We start from the raw sequence: 18,049 nt of genomic DNA on the forward strand, positions 1-18,049 counted from the left end.
GTAACGGTAACGACAAAAAACCCAAAAAAGTAAACGCACAGAGTAGTAATGACACTCGCATAAATTATGATAGAAAAATATACATTTAAAACGGCGGGTGGGCGGTTGGTTAAACCTGCGCGGGACGGGTGCGAGTTAACGCGAATTCGGTTGATAGCTGGTTAAGTGGTTATGCGGCTTATGCCACATGAACTAAATGCAAAAAAGTAAACGCAAATAGTAGTACTCATATAAATTAGGATAGAAAAACATATTTAAAATGGAGCAGGTGCTAGTTAGGTGAATTTGGTTAGTAGCAGGTTACGTCACCTGAACTAAACAAAAAGATAAATTTGAAAGCTCAAAAACAACAAATTAATCAAAACATATGCGTTAAGGGGTCCAACCAACGCAAATTCGGTCGGTATCGGGTCCGCTAAAGAGGCCACAGTATAATAATAATTCTGGGAAAAGATTTACCACAATAGTTTAACAGCAGCAGGGGCGGTGGTTAATCATCAAGATCTCTGTTTTTCATGCAGGCGTGGGCATAAAGGCAGGACCTTTGCCATTAACAAGCTTCCATTTCAATCTTTCTTCAAAACCCATCTCAAAAACACTCACTAATCTCTTAAATTTTTGTGGGTCTTGAAGATTTCATCAAGAACTGATGTGGGCTGGTCAAATTCAAGAAAAAGATTGGTGCTTTTAGTGTTTCTTGAAGTGGGCAGTAAATAAAGAGTACCAAAAGCTGCTCAGATTCTCTGAAATGGGTATCTTTTTCTCCAATTAGGGTTTGGTCAGAATGAATCATGAATGAATTGAGGGCTTGTTTATGATACTAAATTAACTGTTCTCTGAACACTTTTCTGCAATCTTTTATGAGTTTTCTTGTCATTCGAGGAGACATCAGTTTGTGTAAGTTTGGGGATTTGATTCAAGTTTTAACCTTTTGTTCTGCAATGTCATAAGTTTGTTGTTTGGCCATTTGGGCTGTCTTTATTACTTCAATTAGCTTCATTTAAGTTGGTTTCTTGATCTGAGCCTTTAATAGTTGTGGCCCTGTGGGTTGGTTTTCTTGTTTTTTAGAGGGTTTGAAATTAAGGTTTTTTTAGGATGAATGAGGACTGGTCATTTAATCACCCTAATGATGTTACAAATCCATCAAGTAACCCTATGGCCATATGGGATAATCATCATCAAGCCACAAATGCACAAAATTTAGGTGCTTTTGGTGATATGAATATGCAGAACAATGCCACCACTTCATCTACTTCACCAGGGTTTTGGAAAGGGAATCTTTTAGTCCCTTCAAGTAATCTTGACATGTGTTGGGGCCCGCCGGCTGCTTCCGCATAGCTTATCTCAGTTTGCGCCCGATTCTGGGTTCGTTGAGCGGGCAGCTCGGTTGTCATCGTTTAGTGGTGGTAGTTTTGAAGATGTGATTAACCCTTTTGGCAATGCACGTGAGTCGTGTTCGAGGGCGTATCGTAGTGGACCACAGGTGCAAGCACAAGAGGGTTTTGTAGGAAATGGGTTCAAACCTGCGTCTGGTGAAGGCGTTGACCGTGGGACCGAAGACGGAAGTCAACCAAATTTGGGTGGTGAAACTGAAGCTAGTGGTGGTGGTGGTGATGAGAATTCAAATGAGGGATTTGGCTCAATGAAAAGAAGAAGTGATAAGGTATATCTTAATTACTAACTATATCTTGATAATGATCAAAGATGTGATTCTTAGGCATGTAAATGAACCGAACAAAAACAACGGGCTGTCCGTGTTCATTCGTTTAACTTTAACAGAACAAATGATCGAACATGAACAGTTAAACGAGCATGGTGTTCTTGTTCATGTTTGTTCATTAAGAACATGTTCATGATCGTTTTTTAATAGTATAAACAAATTGTTCATGTACGTAAATGAAAGAAGATAACTGAGTAAACACCAATCATAAGTAAACGTGAATCAATCTGTTGGGTCTAAAGTTAATAAAACAAGTCTAAATTGTGACGGGCCTAACAATTTAAATGAATTCATAAACGAACAAGCTTAAACACATGTAAACTAACGAACGTATGAACATAAATGAATGAACATAAATGAATGAATGTGTTGATGTTTGCTAAACGAACTTCCCGCCAAACGGTTCACGAACAGTTCACTGAACGTTCAGTTCGTTTGCAGGCCCAATGATTCATGAACCAATGCAAAACCTAATGAGTCTTTAAAATAAAATCGAGAAATATGTGATCTTTGACTTTGTTGACTAAATGTTAGGATAACGAGTACAATCAAGTCAAACGATCCCCTCAAACGCCTAGTGAAGTCAACAATGAAGGTCAACCAAAGGGTGAATATAACCCGAATTCCGTTGCTAATAAACCAAGTGGTAAACAGGAAGAATACATTCATGTCAGGGCGCGAAGAGGCCAAGCTACCAATAATCATAGTCTTGCAGAAAGAGTAAGACTTTCCTTTAATTGTCATAAAAATAGAATCTTTAATGGTTATTAAAATAGTTTATGAAAGTGATCTTGAATAACTAGAGACATATAATAATATGATTGTTAACTTAACAGTGTTATACGCTGATTATTAACAGGTGAGAAGAGAAAAGATTAGTGAAAGAATGAAATTTCTTCAAGATCTTGTTCCTGGATGTAGCAAGGTTAGTTATTATGATTATATACAAATTACAATTTTTTTGCCACCGAAATCTTGAAGTAGCAAACCGAAGCTCCATTCTCATTTAATGTTGGATGTTTTTTTAAGGTGACAGGCAAAGCGATTATGTTGGATGAAATCATTAACTATGTACAGTCACTGCAACGACAAGTAGAGGTATGATACTATGATATCTAAAAACGATATCTTTAAATTAGTTTTTGAACTTCTTGGGATGTAAAAGATTAATTTTTGCAGTTCTTGTCGATGAAACTCGCGACCGTTAATCCTCGAATGGATTTTAACCTTGAAGGACTCATGACAAAAGATGTAAGACATATTTTAACAAAATGAGTTATTAATCAATCTTTATTGGATTATTTTAATGGGAGTTTATTGTAATTAGATGATTGAATCGCGATTGGGACCTTTGGGTTCACTTGGCGCTGACATGGCAATGCCTTATGCTCTTAACCAATCACAAATGGCGATTATGCAAGGCGGGATTTCTGGTGTTGGAAGAACAGTGAATTCCCATTTGATGTCTATTAGTGGAGGATTTAAAACCCCTGAGGTAATTTGCTGTTTATTTTAATAAATTATTTATTTACTGTCTTTTAGTTACAATATTAATTTTATTGATTGTTACCTATTTTTCAAAGACAGGTACCTAGTACATGGGATGATGAGCTTCACAACATTGTCCAAAATTTAGGTACTTTAAATTGAATTTATATATCTTTTTACATGTTTTATATATATAGTATAAACTATAAAGTATTATTTTCGTCACGCAGGATCCACATCTTCTGGTCATCTAAAAACTGAACCTTGAAAAAAAATGATTTTGGCTTCCGGATTCGAACCTTGTGCCCCCCCCCCCCCCCCCCCCGCGCGAGACCAGGAAGCATTCTTTTTGGTCAGTTGACTATAACATAAACTGGCATATGGGAATGAAGTTGATTATCAAGAAAGAATGGTTTTGCTGACTTAAATTGTAAAGCAAAGGGTTAGATTAGTATTTGGGTATGCTTTGTTTTGAATATTTTGATCAGCGAAATTTTAAAAGGAAAATATTTGTTTGGTTGGTTCTTGCAGCCAAATGAAGTTTAGTGTGTTGATGCTTGTAATCCCTTATTGTATTAGAACAGTTGTTTGGTTTCTTGGTAGTTAAATATGGTTTTAGTAAAATTTGTTGACCCGTTGTATAATTTGAGTAGACGCAGGTCACTCTATATCTTGAAAAATGTGTCATGCATGATTGTCAAGCGCATCGGTTTTTTAGAACTTGATTAAAGTTGGTTACTTTTTTTTTACAAGTTGTGTCATCCATCGGTGAAGCTGATATAAAAACACCCCCGCCCCCCTTTTTTTTCCTCGGTTGTGGAAATTTACGCGTTTTCATCTTAAATGATTTCCCAGCTGATCTTTAATTATTATTTTTAATCACGGAATCCAAGTTTGGTGTGATAGGAAAGAAACTCACTAGGCCTTTAGGATAAGTTGCAGACTAATTTGATTAAAAAAAAAGGGAAAAGAAAAACCTGCAGTTTGTGACATAAGTATGTTTTTATATTGGGCTGCACATAGTGCAGGTATCTTGTGCACTTTCCTGCAGTTGAAATAATAACGATATGGTTGCTTTAACAAATGGATTTGTGCTGTGCAGGCAGACCAGCATTTATGATACATTATCTACTTGCAGGGTTGGATATTAAAGGAGTGTTCCCAATCATTTCTAGGATTCTCAAACTTACAACTTAGGTCAAAACAACTTAATAGTTATTTTTTTTTTATTTTTATTTTTTGAAGAATAAGCTTCCTTAAAGCATCTCCAACGCAGATGCTTATGGACTCATCACCTTAGTTGTCGGGCCATCGCCTTACGAACTTAGCCCGTCTCTTTAATCTCACAGACCAAATGTATGTTGTGAAAGTACAAAGTGTGATGAATGTTGGCTGGATTAAGTTATAAGCCAATATAAGCGTATGCTTCGTCGGCATCCCAAATGATATGTTATCTTCATTCAGCGTAGTTGTATAAGGCACTAAAAGGCATGTAAACCATGTAGATGCAACTTTGATTTCTCTAAAAGAGGCAAGAAGACTCGACCTGTTTTAAATGAGCAACAAAACGAACGCATGTCCCACCATTTATTGTTCGTTGTCATGAAAACCTGATGCTATGAAATGCCATTATTTGTAACCTGTCGTTTGATAAGTTACAATGTTGTAAAAGACCACTAGCAAGATTGAATTCATGGACCAACCATGATCAACACTTGGTTTCTTGACATGTATGTGTTTAGATGAGTTATGAAATTAATTTATAGATGTGTATAAACTACAGTCATTAAATAAAAACACTAATAGCCAGAACAAATATTGCAAAAAAAAAAAAAAAAAGGAAGTACCTAAATATGACGGTGGACACACGAGTTAAGTTGATATAACTTCATCATCTAAATGTAAGTTTTATTAATGATAAGCGATGTAAAGGTGATACATTGTGGTCGTTCCGCGTACGATGAAAATTTAAGAAGACATTTCATATATAAAAAGTGATGCGTGAGTTAAAGTGTTAATTGATATAATATTTTATAATTTGTAATTAGAGTATCAGACACCACTAGAGGGTTAAAAAAACTGGTTTGGGACCGGTTTTATGCAAACCGAACCGAACCGGTTTGACAATAAATCATCCAAACCGGTTCCCAAACCGTCAGTTTCAGGATTGGTTCTCCTTAAGATCTATCAAACCGGTTTTGAAACAGGACCGATTTGGGTTAAAACCGGTTATAAACTGAACCGAACCGTACTGGACCAGGTCAACCACTCTTGCTCCAAAACCGATTTCTAAACCGAAACCGTTTGGGTCAAACCGGTTTTGACCAAACTGGTTCGTTTGAGAAAAAAAACCGGTTTGGTACACCTCTAGACACCACTAAGTCACTAACAACAAAAGACTATATATGAAATTGATTTAGATGGTCCACAACCATGGGCTAATGTAGGCCTGCTTGTCAATTTAAAGCTGGTATGTGAACGAGACCACTAGCAAAAGTAGGATGCCAGCATGGTTGGCCGTCATCTTGTACCCTAATTTTGGACTTACTCGTTTAATTAATTGCTACTCATTCAACTCTAGCCATCACATGTTTTGTGCTTGAAATGCCCTTTTTTTATTTAACTTTTGTTTAAATTAAATCCACCAATTCCAAATGTGTAGGGCTGTCCTCGAGAATCGTTAAAAAATTTGGGTCGAATGCAAGAAATATTATGGGCCTTAAGTAAAAGGTTTTTTATTGGGTTTAAACAATTAAATTTTTAAATAGGCTTATTAAATTATGATTTGGGTTGTGAATTTTTTTCCCAAATAAAAAAAAGCTTAAATGGATAGGGTAAATACACATATTTTTAAATAATAATAATAATAATTCCCACCGTCTCTTAAACCTAGCTCTGCAAATACGTTATTAGTTTGAATCATACTAATTTTATTATTTCTATAAATCCGGTTTACCATTTAAGTTCCTAAGCATTGGTAAAACATATGCTTCTCACGTATCTCATTTTCGAATGTTTTGTGCATCTCATTAATTTCCTTATAGTATATTCTAAAATATTTTCTAACAATATAACGAACATAAAATTAATACGCGCAATTCATTCACGTATTGTATCATATTGCTACAATGATAAACTTTAATATTAACATTGTCACATAAATATATGCTCAAAGATAATTATTCTTATATTTTTCTTTTCACAATATAGCAAGAATAAACAATGTGAAACCAAATTTTAAATAGGTGCTTTAATTATACCATTTTTTCTTTGTTATTATAAAATTATCCATGATTATCTTCCATATAGTATGTATGGTTCTCTAGAAATTTAAAATAGCATTACACCAATAATGCCAGCATCATTTTGATGCGGTGCGGTGGTCATGAAGATTTTTCTCATAGGTTCGAGTTTTGAAAAGGAAAAATTTACGGTATTGATTGTAAACAAAAAAAAAAAAACATAAAACCAAATAATAAAACACAGGTAGGCCACGTCACGGAACAAAAGTCGCTTACAAACTCAAGAAACTCGACGCCGTCCGTGCCTACAAACTTGTAGACCTTATCCAATAATGCACCAATAATTCTTATTATTTTATTACCACCTCTTACTATTATTTTTCTAATTTTTATATTATTCAAAATCTTGTAGCCTTTGTTTTTTTCAATGTTTTCAGACCCGGCCCGGACGTCGACCCGGAAGCCTACCGGGTCAAAGGTCGGACCAACCCGGGAGGGCGGACCGGTGTTTGACCTGGATGACGTCATAAATAATTTAAATATATTTATATATATACACTCTATTTATATATACATATATAATTTATATATATAGAAAAAATAATATGAACCAACTTCCATATACATTTATAATGTTTATTTTACTATATAAGATTTATATTTTAGGTAGGAATCATGAATTAAGGTTGGTTTGGTTGGCAGGTGGATTTTTATTAAGCACTTGATGTCAGGAGGGACTTGGGTTCGATTACCAACAGGTTCAAAGGTTTTTTATCTAATAAAACCAAGCTTTAACCGGTTCACCGGTTCCGGTCGGACCGGAAACCGCCAAACCCGGCCGGGTTATTAGAAAACAGGTTTTATCTGCGAACTGGACCAGCATGCCTACAGCCCTACAGGGTCCCGGTCGAACCGGCCGGTCCAGTCCGGGTTTCAAAACATTGTTTTTTTGACGCAAGAATACCATTTTTTTAATTTAATTAAATAAAGGTGTAAACTTATAGGTGGTGTTTATTTTTTTACAAAAGATCTTACTGGCCTCTTTTGTCTGCAGCGTCCAGACCACACGCAGACATTGCCCTTTGCAGACTGTTTGTTTTTTCGAAGATGTTTCACTAAAAAACGTCTGCGCGCCCTATTTTTGGTGCAGACTTGGACCATAGTCTTCCAGCATCTTCTAAACTCATTATTTCCATCAGATATCAATTAAGTTGTTAAGTTTTTTTTAATTAAATTCTTGTTAATTGATTATTTTTTTTTGTTCAATTCTAATTTTGCATAATTGTTCAGATATTATTAGTTTTTAGTTGAAAAAAGTTTGTAGAAAGTTAAGGATTATAAAAAGTCTATAGAAAGTTTTTAGTTGAAAAAGATTTGTTGAAAGTTAGTTTTTAGTTGAAAAAGATTTGTAGAACGTTTAGGTTTATGTCATCTGCTTGTGAGTTGTTTTAAACTCGAGTTTTAGCTTGTTTCATTCATTATGTATGAACTATCTACTTTCGAAAACAATTGAAGAAACTTTTGGAGAAAAAAACATTCACGTGAAAAATTATTAATGTAAGTTTTATAATTTGCTAGTTCAGAGGTATAAAATTTGGATTTATATATTTTTAATTTTTGCTGGATAATTTGTGTTTTTGGTATAGAGCTTATATTGAAAGTTTTAGTAGTCTGCAGACGTTAAAAAACAAATAGTCTTCTTCTTGTAGAGTGCAGATGTTTGGTCCACCTCTTCTGTTACAGATGTCTGCAGATGTGATCCGTAGACTGCAGACATTTTACCTCTGAAAAAACAAATAGCACAATAGACTTAAACTTTTTACAAAGATACACCACGGTCACCACCTTTGTTAGTTGTCACGTGAGTCATACAAGTTTATACGAGAGACGTATAACTTATGACATAATACATTACCGTCATATAAGTCAATATTAGTAATTTTATACGAGATTACACATACAACTTTTGCATACCACCGCAATCGACTCATATAACTAGTAAAACCCGTCCTTTTGTATCATACAAGTCGTATAACCTTCGTATAAGTGTACGAATGATACCTCTTCAATAAAATATCTTTTTCTTTACGTCATCTTCTTTGTCTTTGTAACTACATTACTGACCATTCACGTATCTGGAAGGACCTTTTCCCGTCATATATCGGCCCCGCAAGTCGATAAGAACGCTGACGATGCCAACACTCTCTCACGCATTTCGTCGAACACCTTACCTGCAATAATTCATCTTCCATTTCCACTCACTATTAACTCATTTCTTCACCAACCCAGAACCCCAATTCCACCCCAAATCATGACAATCCAATCCTCAACCAAGAAACCCAAACACCCATCTCGTAAACACAGCAAAAAGAAAGACAAAGACAGCATTATCACAGTCAATGACAAAACCCCATTAATCGTCAAGAAACAGAGTACCCACAATGAGTTTAACGGAGCATCGATGTCGGGTGCGGTGATGAACCTGTCCACGACCATAATCGGCGCCGGAATCATGGCGTTGCCGGCGACGATGAAGGTTTTGGGGCTGGGGTTGGGTGTGGTGGTTATTGTTATGGTGGCGGTGCTGTCGGAGAAGACGGTGGGGATGCTGTTGAAGTATAGTAAAGCTGGAGGTGTGGAGTCGTATGGCGGGGTGATGGGTGATGCGTTTGGGGAGTTTGGGAAGAAGGTGTTGGAGGGGTGTGTGGTGGTTAATAATATTGGTGTTCTTGTTATCTACATGATTATTCTTGGTAATTTTAGTTTTGGATTCAAACCGACGAAATCGAACTGAAATGAAAATCGATGGTTTGGTTTAGGTTTTTTGAAATTATTGAATTTACGGTTTGGTTTTGGTTTTGGTTTTGAAGAGTAAAAACCGAAAAAAACGAACTGGATTTATAGATATATATTATTTTTTTTAGTTTTAAGTAACTTATAAGAAATTTAATAAATATGAAACTTTTTAGTCTTAATGTATAACAATTTATAATTTTTTTTTAAAACGACGACTTCTTGTATTTAGGCTACCGCACTCTACGAAGTTGTGTGGTCAGACTATGTTGTCTTAGCCAGGCTCACTCTGGATTCAGAGTTTGGTTTGGTGTTCCCTCTGGAAACCCGCTGGCTGCCACTTGACAGTTGTTGTGCCGCCACAAGAGCAGAACTTTGGTGTAACACGGTGGGATAAAAACTTGTGTGGGCTCGAAATCCAAACTGACAACCTTGTACTAGGCCTAGCTTAAATCCTTAATTAAGTTCAAATTCTTTATTTTCGACAAAAAATAAATAAAAGTTACAGCCCAAAGTTTTCAAACTCAAATGGTAAAATCCGAAACAAAATAAAACGAAAACTTTACGGTTTCAACAAATTATAAAACTGGAGTTTCGGTTTGGGCCTGAATTGATTTGGGCCCACATTCATAATTCAAAAATTCCGGTCCAAAATTTTCAAGTTTAAAGGAAAAAAATGCAAAAACCGGAAACCTAACCTTTTCAAAAAATTAAAAAACCAAAGGTTCAGTTTTTGGTTCGGTTTTAGTGTAAAAACCGACCTTAACCAAACCGTACACGCAACTTCTGTTTATTTTTTGTTGATTTGTTGACTGATTTTATTGATTTGAATTGTGAAATGAAGGTGATGTGGTGGCTGGATCGTCTTCAAATGGGTTGCACCATCCGGGTTTATTGGAAGGATGGTTCGGACCGCATTGGTGGACTGGGAGAGTATTTGTGTTAATGGTTACAACGCTAGGCGTGTTTGTTCCGTTAGCGTCCCTCAAGCGTATGGGTATGTGAAGTTTTGCATCATCCATAGTTAAGATACTTAAATATTATTAGCACGTTTTGAGCGCATTAACCATGTTTAAGTGTGTGACATTGGCGTGCATTAAACAAAAATAACCAAACTTTGGTTTTATATTTTTTTCAGAAACCAGAAAAACTGAACCGAACTTTATAGCCGAGCATAAATCATAAAACCGGAAAAAAGTGACTTTTATTATTGAAATGTATGTTAAATAATTTAATAAACTAATAACTGATGCAATGTAGTATAAAAACTTTAAATCTAAATGTGTAATAATCAATTAATCATTGATAAACAAAAACTTTTATGCCCGAATTCACTATTGTGGGCCATATTTTTAACCCAAAATTGAACCAAATCCGTTCTCAAAAATCAAAAAAACGACTTTTATTATTGAATTTATGTATTATATTTTTTTTAATGCTAAGTAATTTATAGAAAAGTTATAAATGATACAGCCCAAAAAGTTAAACTCAAACATGTAATAATCAATTAATCATTGATAAACAAAAACATTTAGGCCCAAAGTTTTAAGTAGAAGCTCACTATTTTAGATTTTTAGGTCATTTTTTACGCTAAATATATTTTAAGCCCAAATGGCAAAACCAAAACCGAACCCATTGTGAAAACCTTTCAAAATTCAAAAACCGAATTTTTGAGGAACCAAAAACTTCTAAAAACAAAGTTTTTGGGCTTCTTATAGACAAAACTGACAATATTAGTTGGTATAACTATAAGTGAACTGTTTGTTACAGTCTCTTGCCATTTACATCATTTTCACATAATTCATTTGCTAATATGCAGATTCACTGAGGATTACATCCGGTTTAGCCGTGGCACTAGCCGTTGTGTTCCTAATCGTCACCGCAGGCATAGCCATTTTCAAAATGGTGACCGACAGCCTCCCATTGCCAAGATTACTACCCAATGTTACCGACATTAACTCGGTCTGGAACCTCTTCACTGCGGTCCCAGTTCTTGTTACCGCCTATATTTGCCACTTTAACGGTACTAATACATTTCATAAAATAAATGCACATCAACAACTTAACAAACAAATTACTAAACTTATTTCTTTAACCAACAGTTCACCCTATTCACAACGAGCTAGAAAACCCGTCACAAATCGAGCCAATCGTACGAATATCACTCGCGTTATGCACAATAGTGTACATTATGACTAGTTTCTTTGGGTTCATACTATTTGGTGACTCAATAATGGGAGATATATTATCCAACTTCGACTCGGATTTGGGTGTCCCGTTTAGTTATCTACTTAACGACATTGTTCGGATGAGCTATGCTCTGCACTTAATGCTCGTTTTCCCACTTGTGTTCTATGCGTTACGACTTAATACAGACGGGCTTTTCTTTGGATCATCTGAGCTGCCACTGGAGTATGACAACAAGCGGTTTGCAGCAGTTAGTGTCGGTCTTCTTTTGATAATTTACTTGGGTGCTAATTTTGTGCCGAGTGCTTGGGATGCGTTCCAGTTTACGGGTGCTACTGCTGCGGTTTGTATCGGGTTCATTTTCCCTGCTTCAATTGCTATAAGGTAAGTCGACACGCTGCGGTTTGTATTGTGTTTTTGTGTTGTTTTATTGATTGGTGTTTTTGTTTTTGTTTGTTTAGGGATGTTCATGGGATAGCAACAAAAACGGATAAGATGTTATCAGGTTTGATGATTGCTTTGGCTGTGTTCGCAAATGTGGTTGCTATATACAGTGACGCGTATGCGTTGTTCAAGAGAAACCCATCTACACGCGCTTGATTTTTATGTGCGAGTGGAGGCAAACTTTGTATAAAATGATTGTTCAAAGATGTTTTGGTAAGTGTGAGCGAACTCGTTTCAACACGATATTGTATAATATATGTTTGTGCTAAAGAATCATATTTTTGTGGCTGCATTCATAAGCTTGCGTGTTGGCGAACAATAAAACGAGCCACTTATTGAGCCACGAGATGTATCTTTTTACAATAAGTTTAGACCCATGGTTAAAGATGGTTCGGGTTGTAAGCAACTCGGATGCAGCCATAAAATAAAAAGCAAAATGTGTACATAGATTAAAAGCGGTCCGAATACAAATGTGTTTGTTGTATACTTAAAAAAACTTGTTGGTTCTTCTAAACTATAATCTCCTATCTCCTTATTAGTTCATACCACTTGATGAACAATGGAACAATGAATTAAAAAAAAAAAAAACTCAGTCCCCAATAAATGGTGTATGAATTAGTTACAAATAACAGACAACCTTCAATCATCCACTCTTATCAGTTGTAACTAATCTTCAGCTTGAAACGATCATCATGTCAGCAAATTTACAGGGGTGTGCATGGATCGGTTCAAATCAAGGGCTCCAAATGACCAAAAGATCATGTTACACTGAACTTCAATATGCGTGTGTCGCACCCCAAAAAGCGCATCACAAAAACCAATGAATAATGTGGTTTAGGGTCTTAGTTGAAGAAATATGGGGACTTTAAAACCTCTTTTAGGTCAAAATCGCCCCTCTCGGGCAATGGAGGAAATTCCAAGTCCGGGAATGACTTCTGAAAACTCTCCAACAACTGCCATAAAACATATCCTCAAAAACTGCTAAAAGCCGATAAATGTGCAAGCATGTGACTCCAAAGTTTGACTGAAGTACTTACATTCTCTAGGATTGGTGCTTCGTAAAGTTCAACAAACTTTTCTCTAAGGATCATGTTCATTTGGTCAACATCACACGCATGTGTCCAAAACGAATCATGCACGCCTGCAACGCGGTATCCATACAACATAATAAGATAAAAACTTTACTAAAAATGCGGTAAGTTCTAAAAAAAGTCAACACAGATCTACCTGCAAAACTTAAGCCGGCTTCTTTACAAGCTATGGCGGTCATCATCATGTGGGACCCGTCAAGTGAGTGGACAAAATTAGGAGGAAAAGCCGTTCTTTGTCGCTTAACCATCACTTTATCGGTTTCTCTTTGTAGTGTTAAAACTTGAAGAGATGTCTTTATCTGCATTTTTTGATATTAGAAATTATATAATACAGAAAGTCAACATACGAACGTTTGATTTTTAAAACTTACAAGGTGGCGTCCTAATTTGCGGTATGGTTGTACAACAGGAAGTCCGAGAGGCGTAGTCCACTGTACAGGATGGTTTTTCATAGCTGTAACCTATAAATATAAAACACAAAAACCTTAAATAAGCAAAGAGTTTAAAAAAAGTTACTACTAAATTAAATGTACCTTTGCACAATCACCAAGCCAACTCATAATACTTCTTGCGGCTTCAAACATTTCACCCAAAGCGGTCAATGTGGTCTGAACGATTACGAAAAGAGTCAAAACATTGCAAAAAGTTTTAACCAAAAGGGAACGCTTCCAAGGATATTATACAAAGTCAGACTTACTTTTGCAGCATAACAAGCAGCAGCAAACAATGCCGCTTCGTCTTCAATGGCACAGCGTTCCTTTAACCGCCTTTTGATTTGATCACGAGCACCAATGTAAGTCACACCGTACACTGATGTCATCACTGTTTGCTTAACCAACTTCCTGTCCACCTAAGCATGCCGCATTATCAATGTGACATGTCACAATACATTCTTTTTTAAGGAAAATAATAATAATTATTACCTGGTCAACTAACAGTCGTGCATGCTTAGCGTTTTGATCGGTCTCGGGATCTCCCTCTGCATCTCTCCTCATGATTTCAATCACTCTGGTTTATTCAAGATTACAAATTTATGTAAGAAAAATTTTTAACGTTTATATAGATCTGCAACCCCTGGTAACCTATATAGCGAGCTTCACTTTCCCAAAATTTAGTTTATTAACAAAAATATATAATAACATAGTAGTTAAAAGCTAACCTGGAAGCGATCCCAGAGTACACATCAGCTGGTTTTTCACCTTCAACCAGATTAACAGCAGCCGCTCCTAACTGAATATAATAAAAATAATAAAAAAAATCGCAAAAAAGAGATCTCATTCGGAATATAAATTTATAAACATTCAACATTTAAAAAAAAATACCTTGTCCCTTCCAAGTGCAGCATAATGTTGCAAACCATTGCACGAACCATCCTATAAATTTTAAAAAACCAATACATTATTAAAAACTCGACCTAATTATTAACAAGATAAATAACTGAAATAACTGTCACCTGATGTATAGGCATATGTGATATGATTGTTTCGGGCGAAGAACTTCTTAATGCTTCAGTAAGATTCATACAAGTAGCCAAACATTGAAATGGGTCCTCTGCATTTAACCACCATCTTTTACCTTCAAGCGGTCGGTCTGATGAATCAAATATGTCATCCAAATGTTGTTCTGTAAATGCCACTCGACCGTCATATGATAGTTTATCGACACCACCACCGAAAACATTTGCTAAATGTATTTTCAACCATTTTAAACCCGAATCGCCAAGTGGTCGGCCCTCGGCAAACTCAAGAACGCCTCGACATAAATCAGACCCTAAATGGTTTAAATACGGGTGCATCGGGTATGCACGCCCTCGAAAGTCAAGATTGTGCGGATAGTAAAACCCATCTTCATCTTTCATTTTTCTAGCAACCTATAAAATAATATAATGAATTTGTTACGCAAGTTCTTATTTTAATTAAATTAAATAAGATTAAAATAGAATGCCTCTTACCGCGAGTTTAAGTTCAATATCACATCGTTGCGAATGTCTTTCTCGGTTTTCTTTTTTAATAGTTTTGACTTTCCATTTCCATTTTTTAATCTCGGTTTCGTCATATGTATCCGGTTCTTCAGGCAGAGGAAGCTGTTTAAACAGTTAACAAAATCAATCATAAGTCATTAATCAACTAAATTTGAAATCTTTATAATGAAAAATAAAAACTTGGGACTTAATATCATGATTATAATGTGCAACTCACATCATCACGGTCAACCAAATCGGCTATACGACCTCCACTAGCCCAGATTCTGTCTACAACTCCAAGAACTTTCCTATTAACCCTCCATTTTGTAGACCCGAGTGTATTAAGCGCCTAAAAATATAAAATCTGAAAATGGGATACTGATAATATATAATCTTGAAAAAGAGAAAGGTGGGCCCACCTCAAAAACAGATTCCAGCTGCTTCTTTGGAGTGCGTTTAACAACATCGCGTTGTTGTTTAGCTCCATGTGTGCGCATAATATATGACGGTAGAAACAAGTATCCTCCTCTGTTATAACTGGCATATGAAATAATAATAAATCAAGCATCATACAAAATTAAAAGTTAATGAATAAGTTAAAATCACAGCAATTGTCCTTTATGTTAAAATTTGTTTGCACGTTTCGTCCTTTCTACTAATGAATGTCAGTTTTTTATGTTTTCATGTAAATAAGATCAAATGACAATATTACCCTTGTGTGAGATGCGGTGCACTTGACTAGGCTTAACAGAAAAAACTTACGCCCGTTAGTGGAAAGGATGAAAATTGTAAACAAATTTGAACATAAGCCTAAAGGACAAAAAGAGAAAAAAGTAAAGTCCGTTAAGGACGAAACCTGAAATTTGCTATATACCTAAAAAAGCAAAAGTGTAATTTACTTTAAAAATTAATTAGAATTTAAGCACAAAATGCATACCCGGTCCAGTTTACCGGAGGAAGTAGCATCGGCATATATGGAATCACCATGTGCATAGCCTAAATTCAAGATAAAATTCACAAAGTTAAAGAAAAAACAAAAGTACTTAATAATTTGCTAATATAATTAGACTTACACTTTTTTCTAGTCCTTTTCGAACAAGGGGATCACATTCAATAATTCCATATCTTCTGCTGCCTCTCCTATATTATATATACATATAGATACAAGATAAATGAGGGATAAAAATATATTAAAATAAATAGATAAAATTATCTAATGAAGCGTACGGTGTTTCCACAGTTTTGAGAGTATGCACAAATGCAGGCCGAATATCGGGTGGACAGTCTTCCAATTGGTCAACAGGAGGTTGTATATAAGCTGTCTCCATTAATAACTGGATTAAACGACAACCAACCTGAAAAAAAGACATTAACTGTATTTAAAGCACGAAAATTATCAAGATTTTGCAATTTGTAAAAAATTATCAAGATCTTGCAATCAAGAAAACTATCAGGATTTTGCAACTTGTAAAAATTATCAAAATTTTAAAATTTGTAGAAAACTATCAAGATTTTCAATTTGTAAAAAATATCAAAACTTTAAAATTTGTGGAAACTACCAAGACTTAATGAGCTGTAGAATATTATCAAAATTTTACAATTCGTAAAAAGTTGTCAAGATTTAAATATTTTCCAACAGGATAAAACTGTAAAAGTAATGGACTACATTTGAACTGAAACTTGTAACCTAAGGGCAACCCTCAATGTATACACAAAAGAAACCAGAAACAGACCCTAAAGAAACCTAACTTGGGCCTGTAGACTATACACAATTTAACCCTAATACTTATAATATAACATATACTTAACACAAACCTTAACTTGGGCATCCTGTCCCCACGACCCCAGATCATCTTGTTGCTTCACAATATGTCTCACTTGCTGCAACTTATTCTTTTTCACTAAAACATTAACCTTTTTCCTTAATTTCTGCATTTGTTGTTCACTATTCACACCTTCCGAATCGTCAGCCGGGCTCTCGTTTAACGTAGTCTTTCTTTTCGACTTCTCCATAAATCTATGTATTCTTGCCTGATTATCACAATTTACATATCATGTTGAGTACAGATCAAATAATATTACAATTAGCTGCTAAGCGACCCGACCGTTTGTGAACTGTTCGGCAATAAGCTAATTAAACAAAATAGATGTGTTCATTTAGTTATAACAAATGAACATGAACACATATCTTGTCACGTTTATTTATGTTCGTAAATGTTCATTAGCATCCGTTCAAATAATCTCGTTTATGTTAACGTTTGTTTATACATTTATTTAAAATTTTTGGCTCATTACATGAACAAGAAAACCAGAGAGCTGAACGAACGAAATTAACAACCAACTAACCTCGTGCTCAACGGCTTCACCAATATGTGTTGCAGCCTGAACCACCCGAGCCCCACCCTCACCGCCACCGGTCATCAACAAGCCCATTAACTTATGCATAGTGATTATCGTCATCATATCCGCCGGCAACTGATCAAACTGTGGGGCGTAGGCCCCTCTATTCTTCCCTTCTTTACACAAATCCTGCTCAGCCGAAATCGCATTCTTCAACGGCTCAAACCAACCCAAAAACAACGATTTCACATAAGGCAAATTCGGAGCAAGTTTCTGATCGCACATATCGGTTAACAGCTCTTGATACTCTTTCGCCGCATTCTCCCACGCCTCGGTTTCAATCTGTATCTGTCTTTTCCTTAAAGCATTGTACTTCCCCTGCCCGATTCTAGCCACATCTCCCGTTTGGTTCCGCTTATCCGAACTACTACTACAATTATTATTTTTCAAGATTCTAGCTTTCATATCCAAAGTGGGTTCAACTTCAAGAATCTCATCACTATCTTCTTCTTCAGTTGAAATAATCTCTTGTGCAGCTGCTGAGCTGGCAAAACCCCTAAACCCATATGCAAAATCTAATAAAGGTGGCAACTTTATCAAATTTGAATCCCCAATTGCTGTAATTTGAAAACCCCTTAAAGGGTTTTGGATCAAATTTGATGATTTAATATGGGTGTGTCTGAAATTGGATTTATCTGCGAGTGATTTCAGTTTCTTGATTAAAGATCGGTTGCCCAGGTTTCTAAACATGATAAAGTTTGGATTTTTAATGGTTTCTTGA

General features: G+C 35.6%; 2 protein-coding genes and 1 pseudogene across 3 annotated transcripts; 2 read left to right on the forward strand and 1 right to left on the reverse strand.

Moving 5' to 3' along the window:
* The first annotated feature begins 1,110 nt into the window (after positions 1 to 1,110).
* On the forward strand, positions 1,111 to 3,476 carry LOC143579743 (transcription factor bHLH49-like; annotated as a pseudogene). The gene is made up of 8 exons (XR_013143514.1): positions 1,111 to 1,663; positions 2,255 to 2,440; positions 2,580 to 2,645; positions 2,750 to 2,818; positions 2,900 to 2,971; positions 3,048 to 3,215; positions 3,308 to 3,356; positions 3,439 to 3,476. The product of XR_013143514.1 is annotated as a transcription factor bHLH49-like (transcript).
* Positions 3,477 to 8,594: 5,118 nt separating this feature from the next.
* LOC143579747 (amino acid transporter AVT6A-like) lies at positions 8,595 to 12,107 on the forward strand. The gene is made up of 5 exons (XM_077062963.1): positions 8,595 to 9,203; positions 10,088 to 10,240; positions 11,063 to 11,266; positions 11,346 to 11,814; positions 11,892 to 12,107. Exons 1-5 carry the CDS (start codon positions 8,762 to 8,764, stop codon positions 12,028 to 12,030), a joined length of 1,407 nt encoding a protein of 468 aa, XP_076919078.1. The 5' UTR covers positions 8,595 to 8,761; the 3' UTR covers positions 12,031 to 12,107.
* Positions 12,108 to 12,320: 213 nt separating this feature from the next.
* Positions 12,321 to 18,049, reverse strand: LOC143579740 (DNA-directed RNA polymerase 1B, mitochondrial-like). The gene is made up of 18 exons (XM_077062959.1): positions 17,275 to 18,049; positions 16,744 to 16,959; positions 16,156 to 16,283; positions 16,002 to 16,068; positions 15,866 to 15,924; positions 15,348 to 15,465; positions 15,164 to 15,277; positions 14,917 to 15,048; positions 14,419 to 14,835; positions 14,288 to 14,338; positions 14,125 to 14,195; positions 13,889 to 13,973; positions 13,663 to 13,815; positions 13,499 to 13,573; positions 13,337 to 13,426; positions 13,102 to 13,264; positions 12,912 to 13,015; positions 12,321 to 12,827 (listed from the first exon to the last, which is right to left on the reverse strand). Exons 1-18 carry the CDS (start codon positions 18,016 to 18,018, stop codon positions 12,717 to 12,719), a joined length of 2,898 nt encoding a protein of 965 aa, XP_076919074.1. The 5' UTR covers positions 18,019 to 18,049; the 3' UTR covers positions 12,321 to 12,716.

This window comes from Bidens hawaiensis, unplaced genomic scaffold (genome assembly GCF_021521415.1).
Source record: "Bidens hawaiensis isolate Kalapana, Puna unplaced genomic scaffold, B.hawaiensis_p1.1 tig00029930_1, whole genome shotgun sequence".
NCBI lineage: Eukaryota > Viridiplantae > Streptophyta > Magnoliopsida > Asterales > Asteraceae > Bidens > Bidens hawaiensis.

Coding starts and splice junctions, on each gene's coding strand:
- LOC143579740 (XM_077062959.1), bottom strand. CDS start 18,018: ATGTTTAGAAACCTGGGCAACCGATCTTTAATCAAGAAACTGAAATCA. Junction 15,049..15,163: donor ATTTGGTTGACCGTGATGAT/GTGAGTTGCACA, acceptor CTGTTTAAACAG/CTTCCTCTGCCTGAAGAACC. Junction 13,816..13,888: donor CACGACTGTTAGTTGACCAG/GTAATAATTATT, acceptor CGGCATGCTTAG/GTGGACAGGAAGTTGGTTAA.
- LOC143579747 (XM_077062963.1), top strand. CDS start 8,762: ATGACAATCCAATCCTCAACCAAGAAACCCAAACACCCATCTCGTAAA. Junction 9,204..10,087: donor TATCTACATGATTATTCTTG/GTAATTTTAGTT, acceptor TGTGAAATGAAG/GTGATGTGGTGGCTGGATCG. Junction 11,815..11,891: donor CCTGCTTCAATTGCTATAAG/GTAAGTCGACAC, acceptor TTGTTTGTTTAG/GGATGTTCATGGGATAGCAA.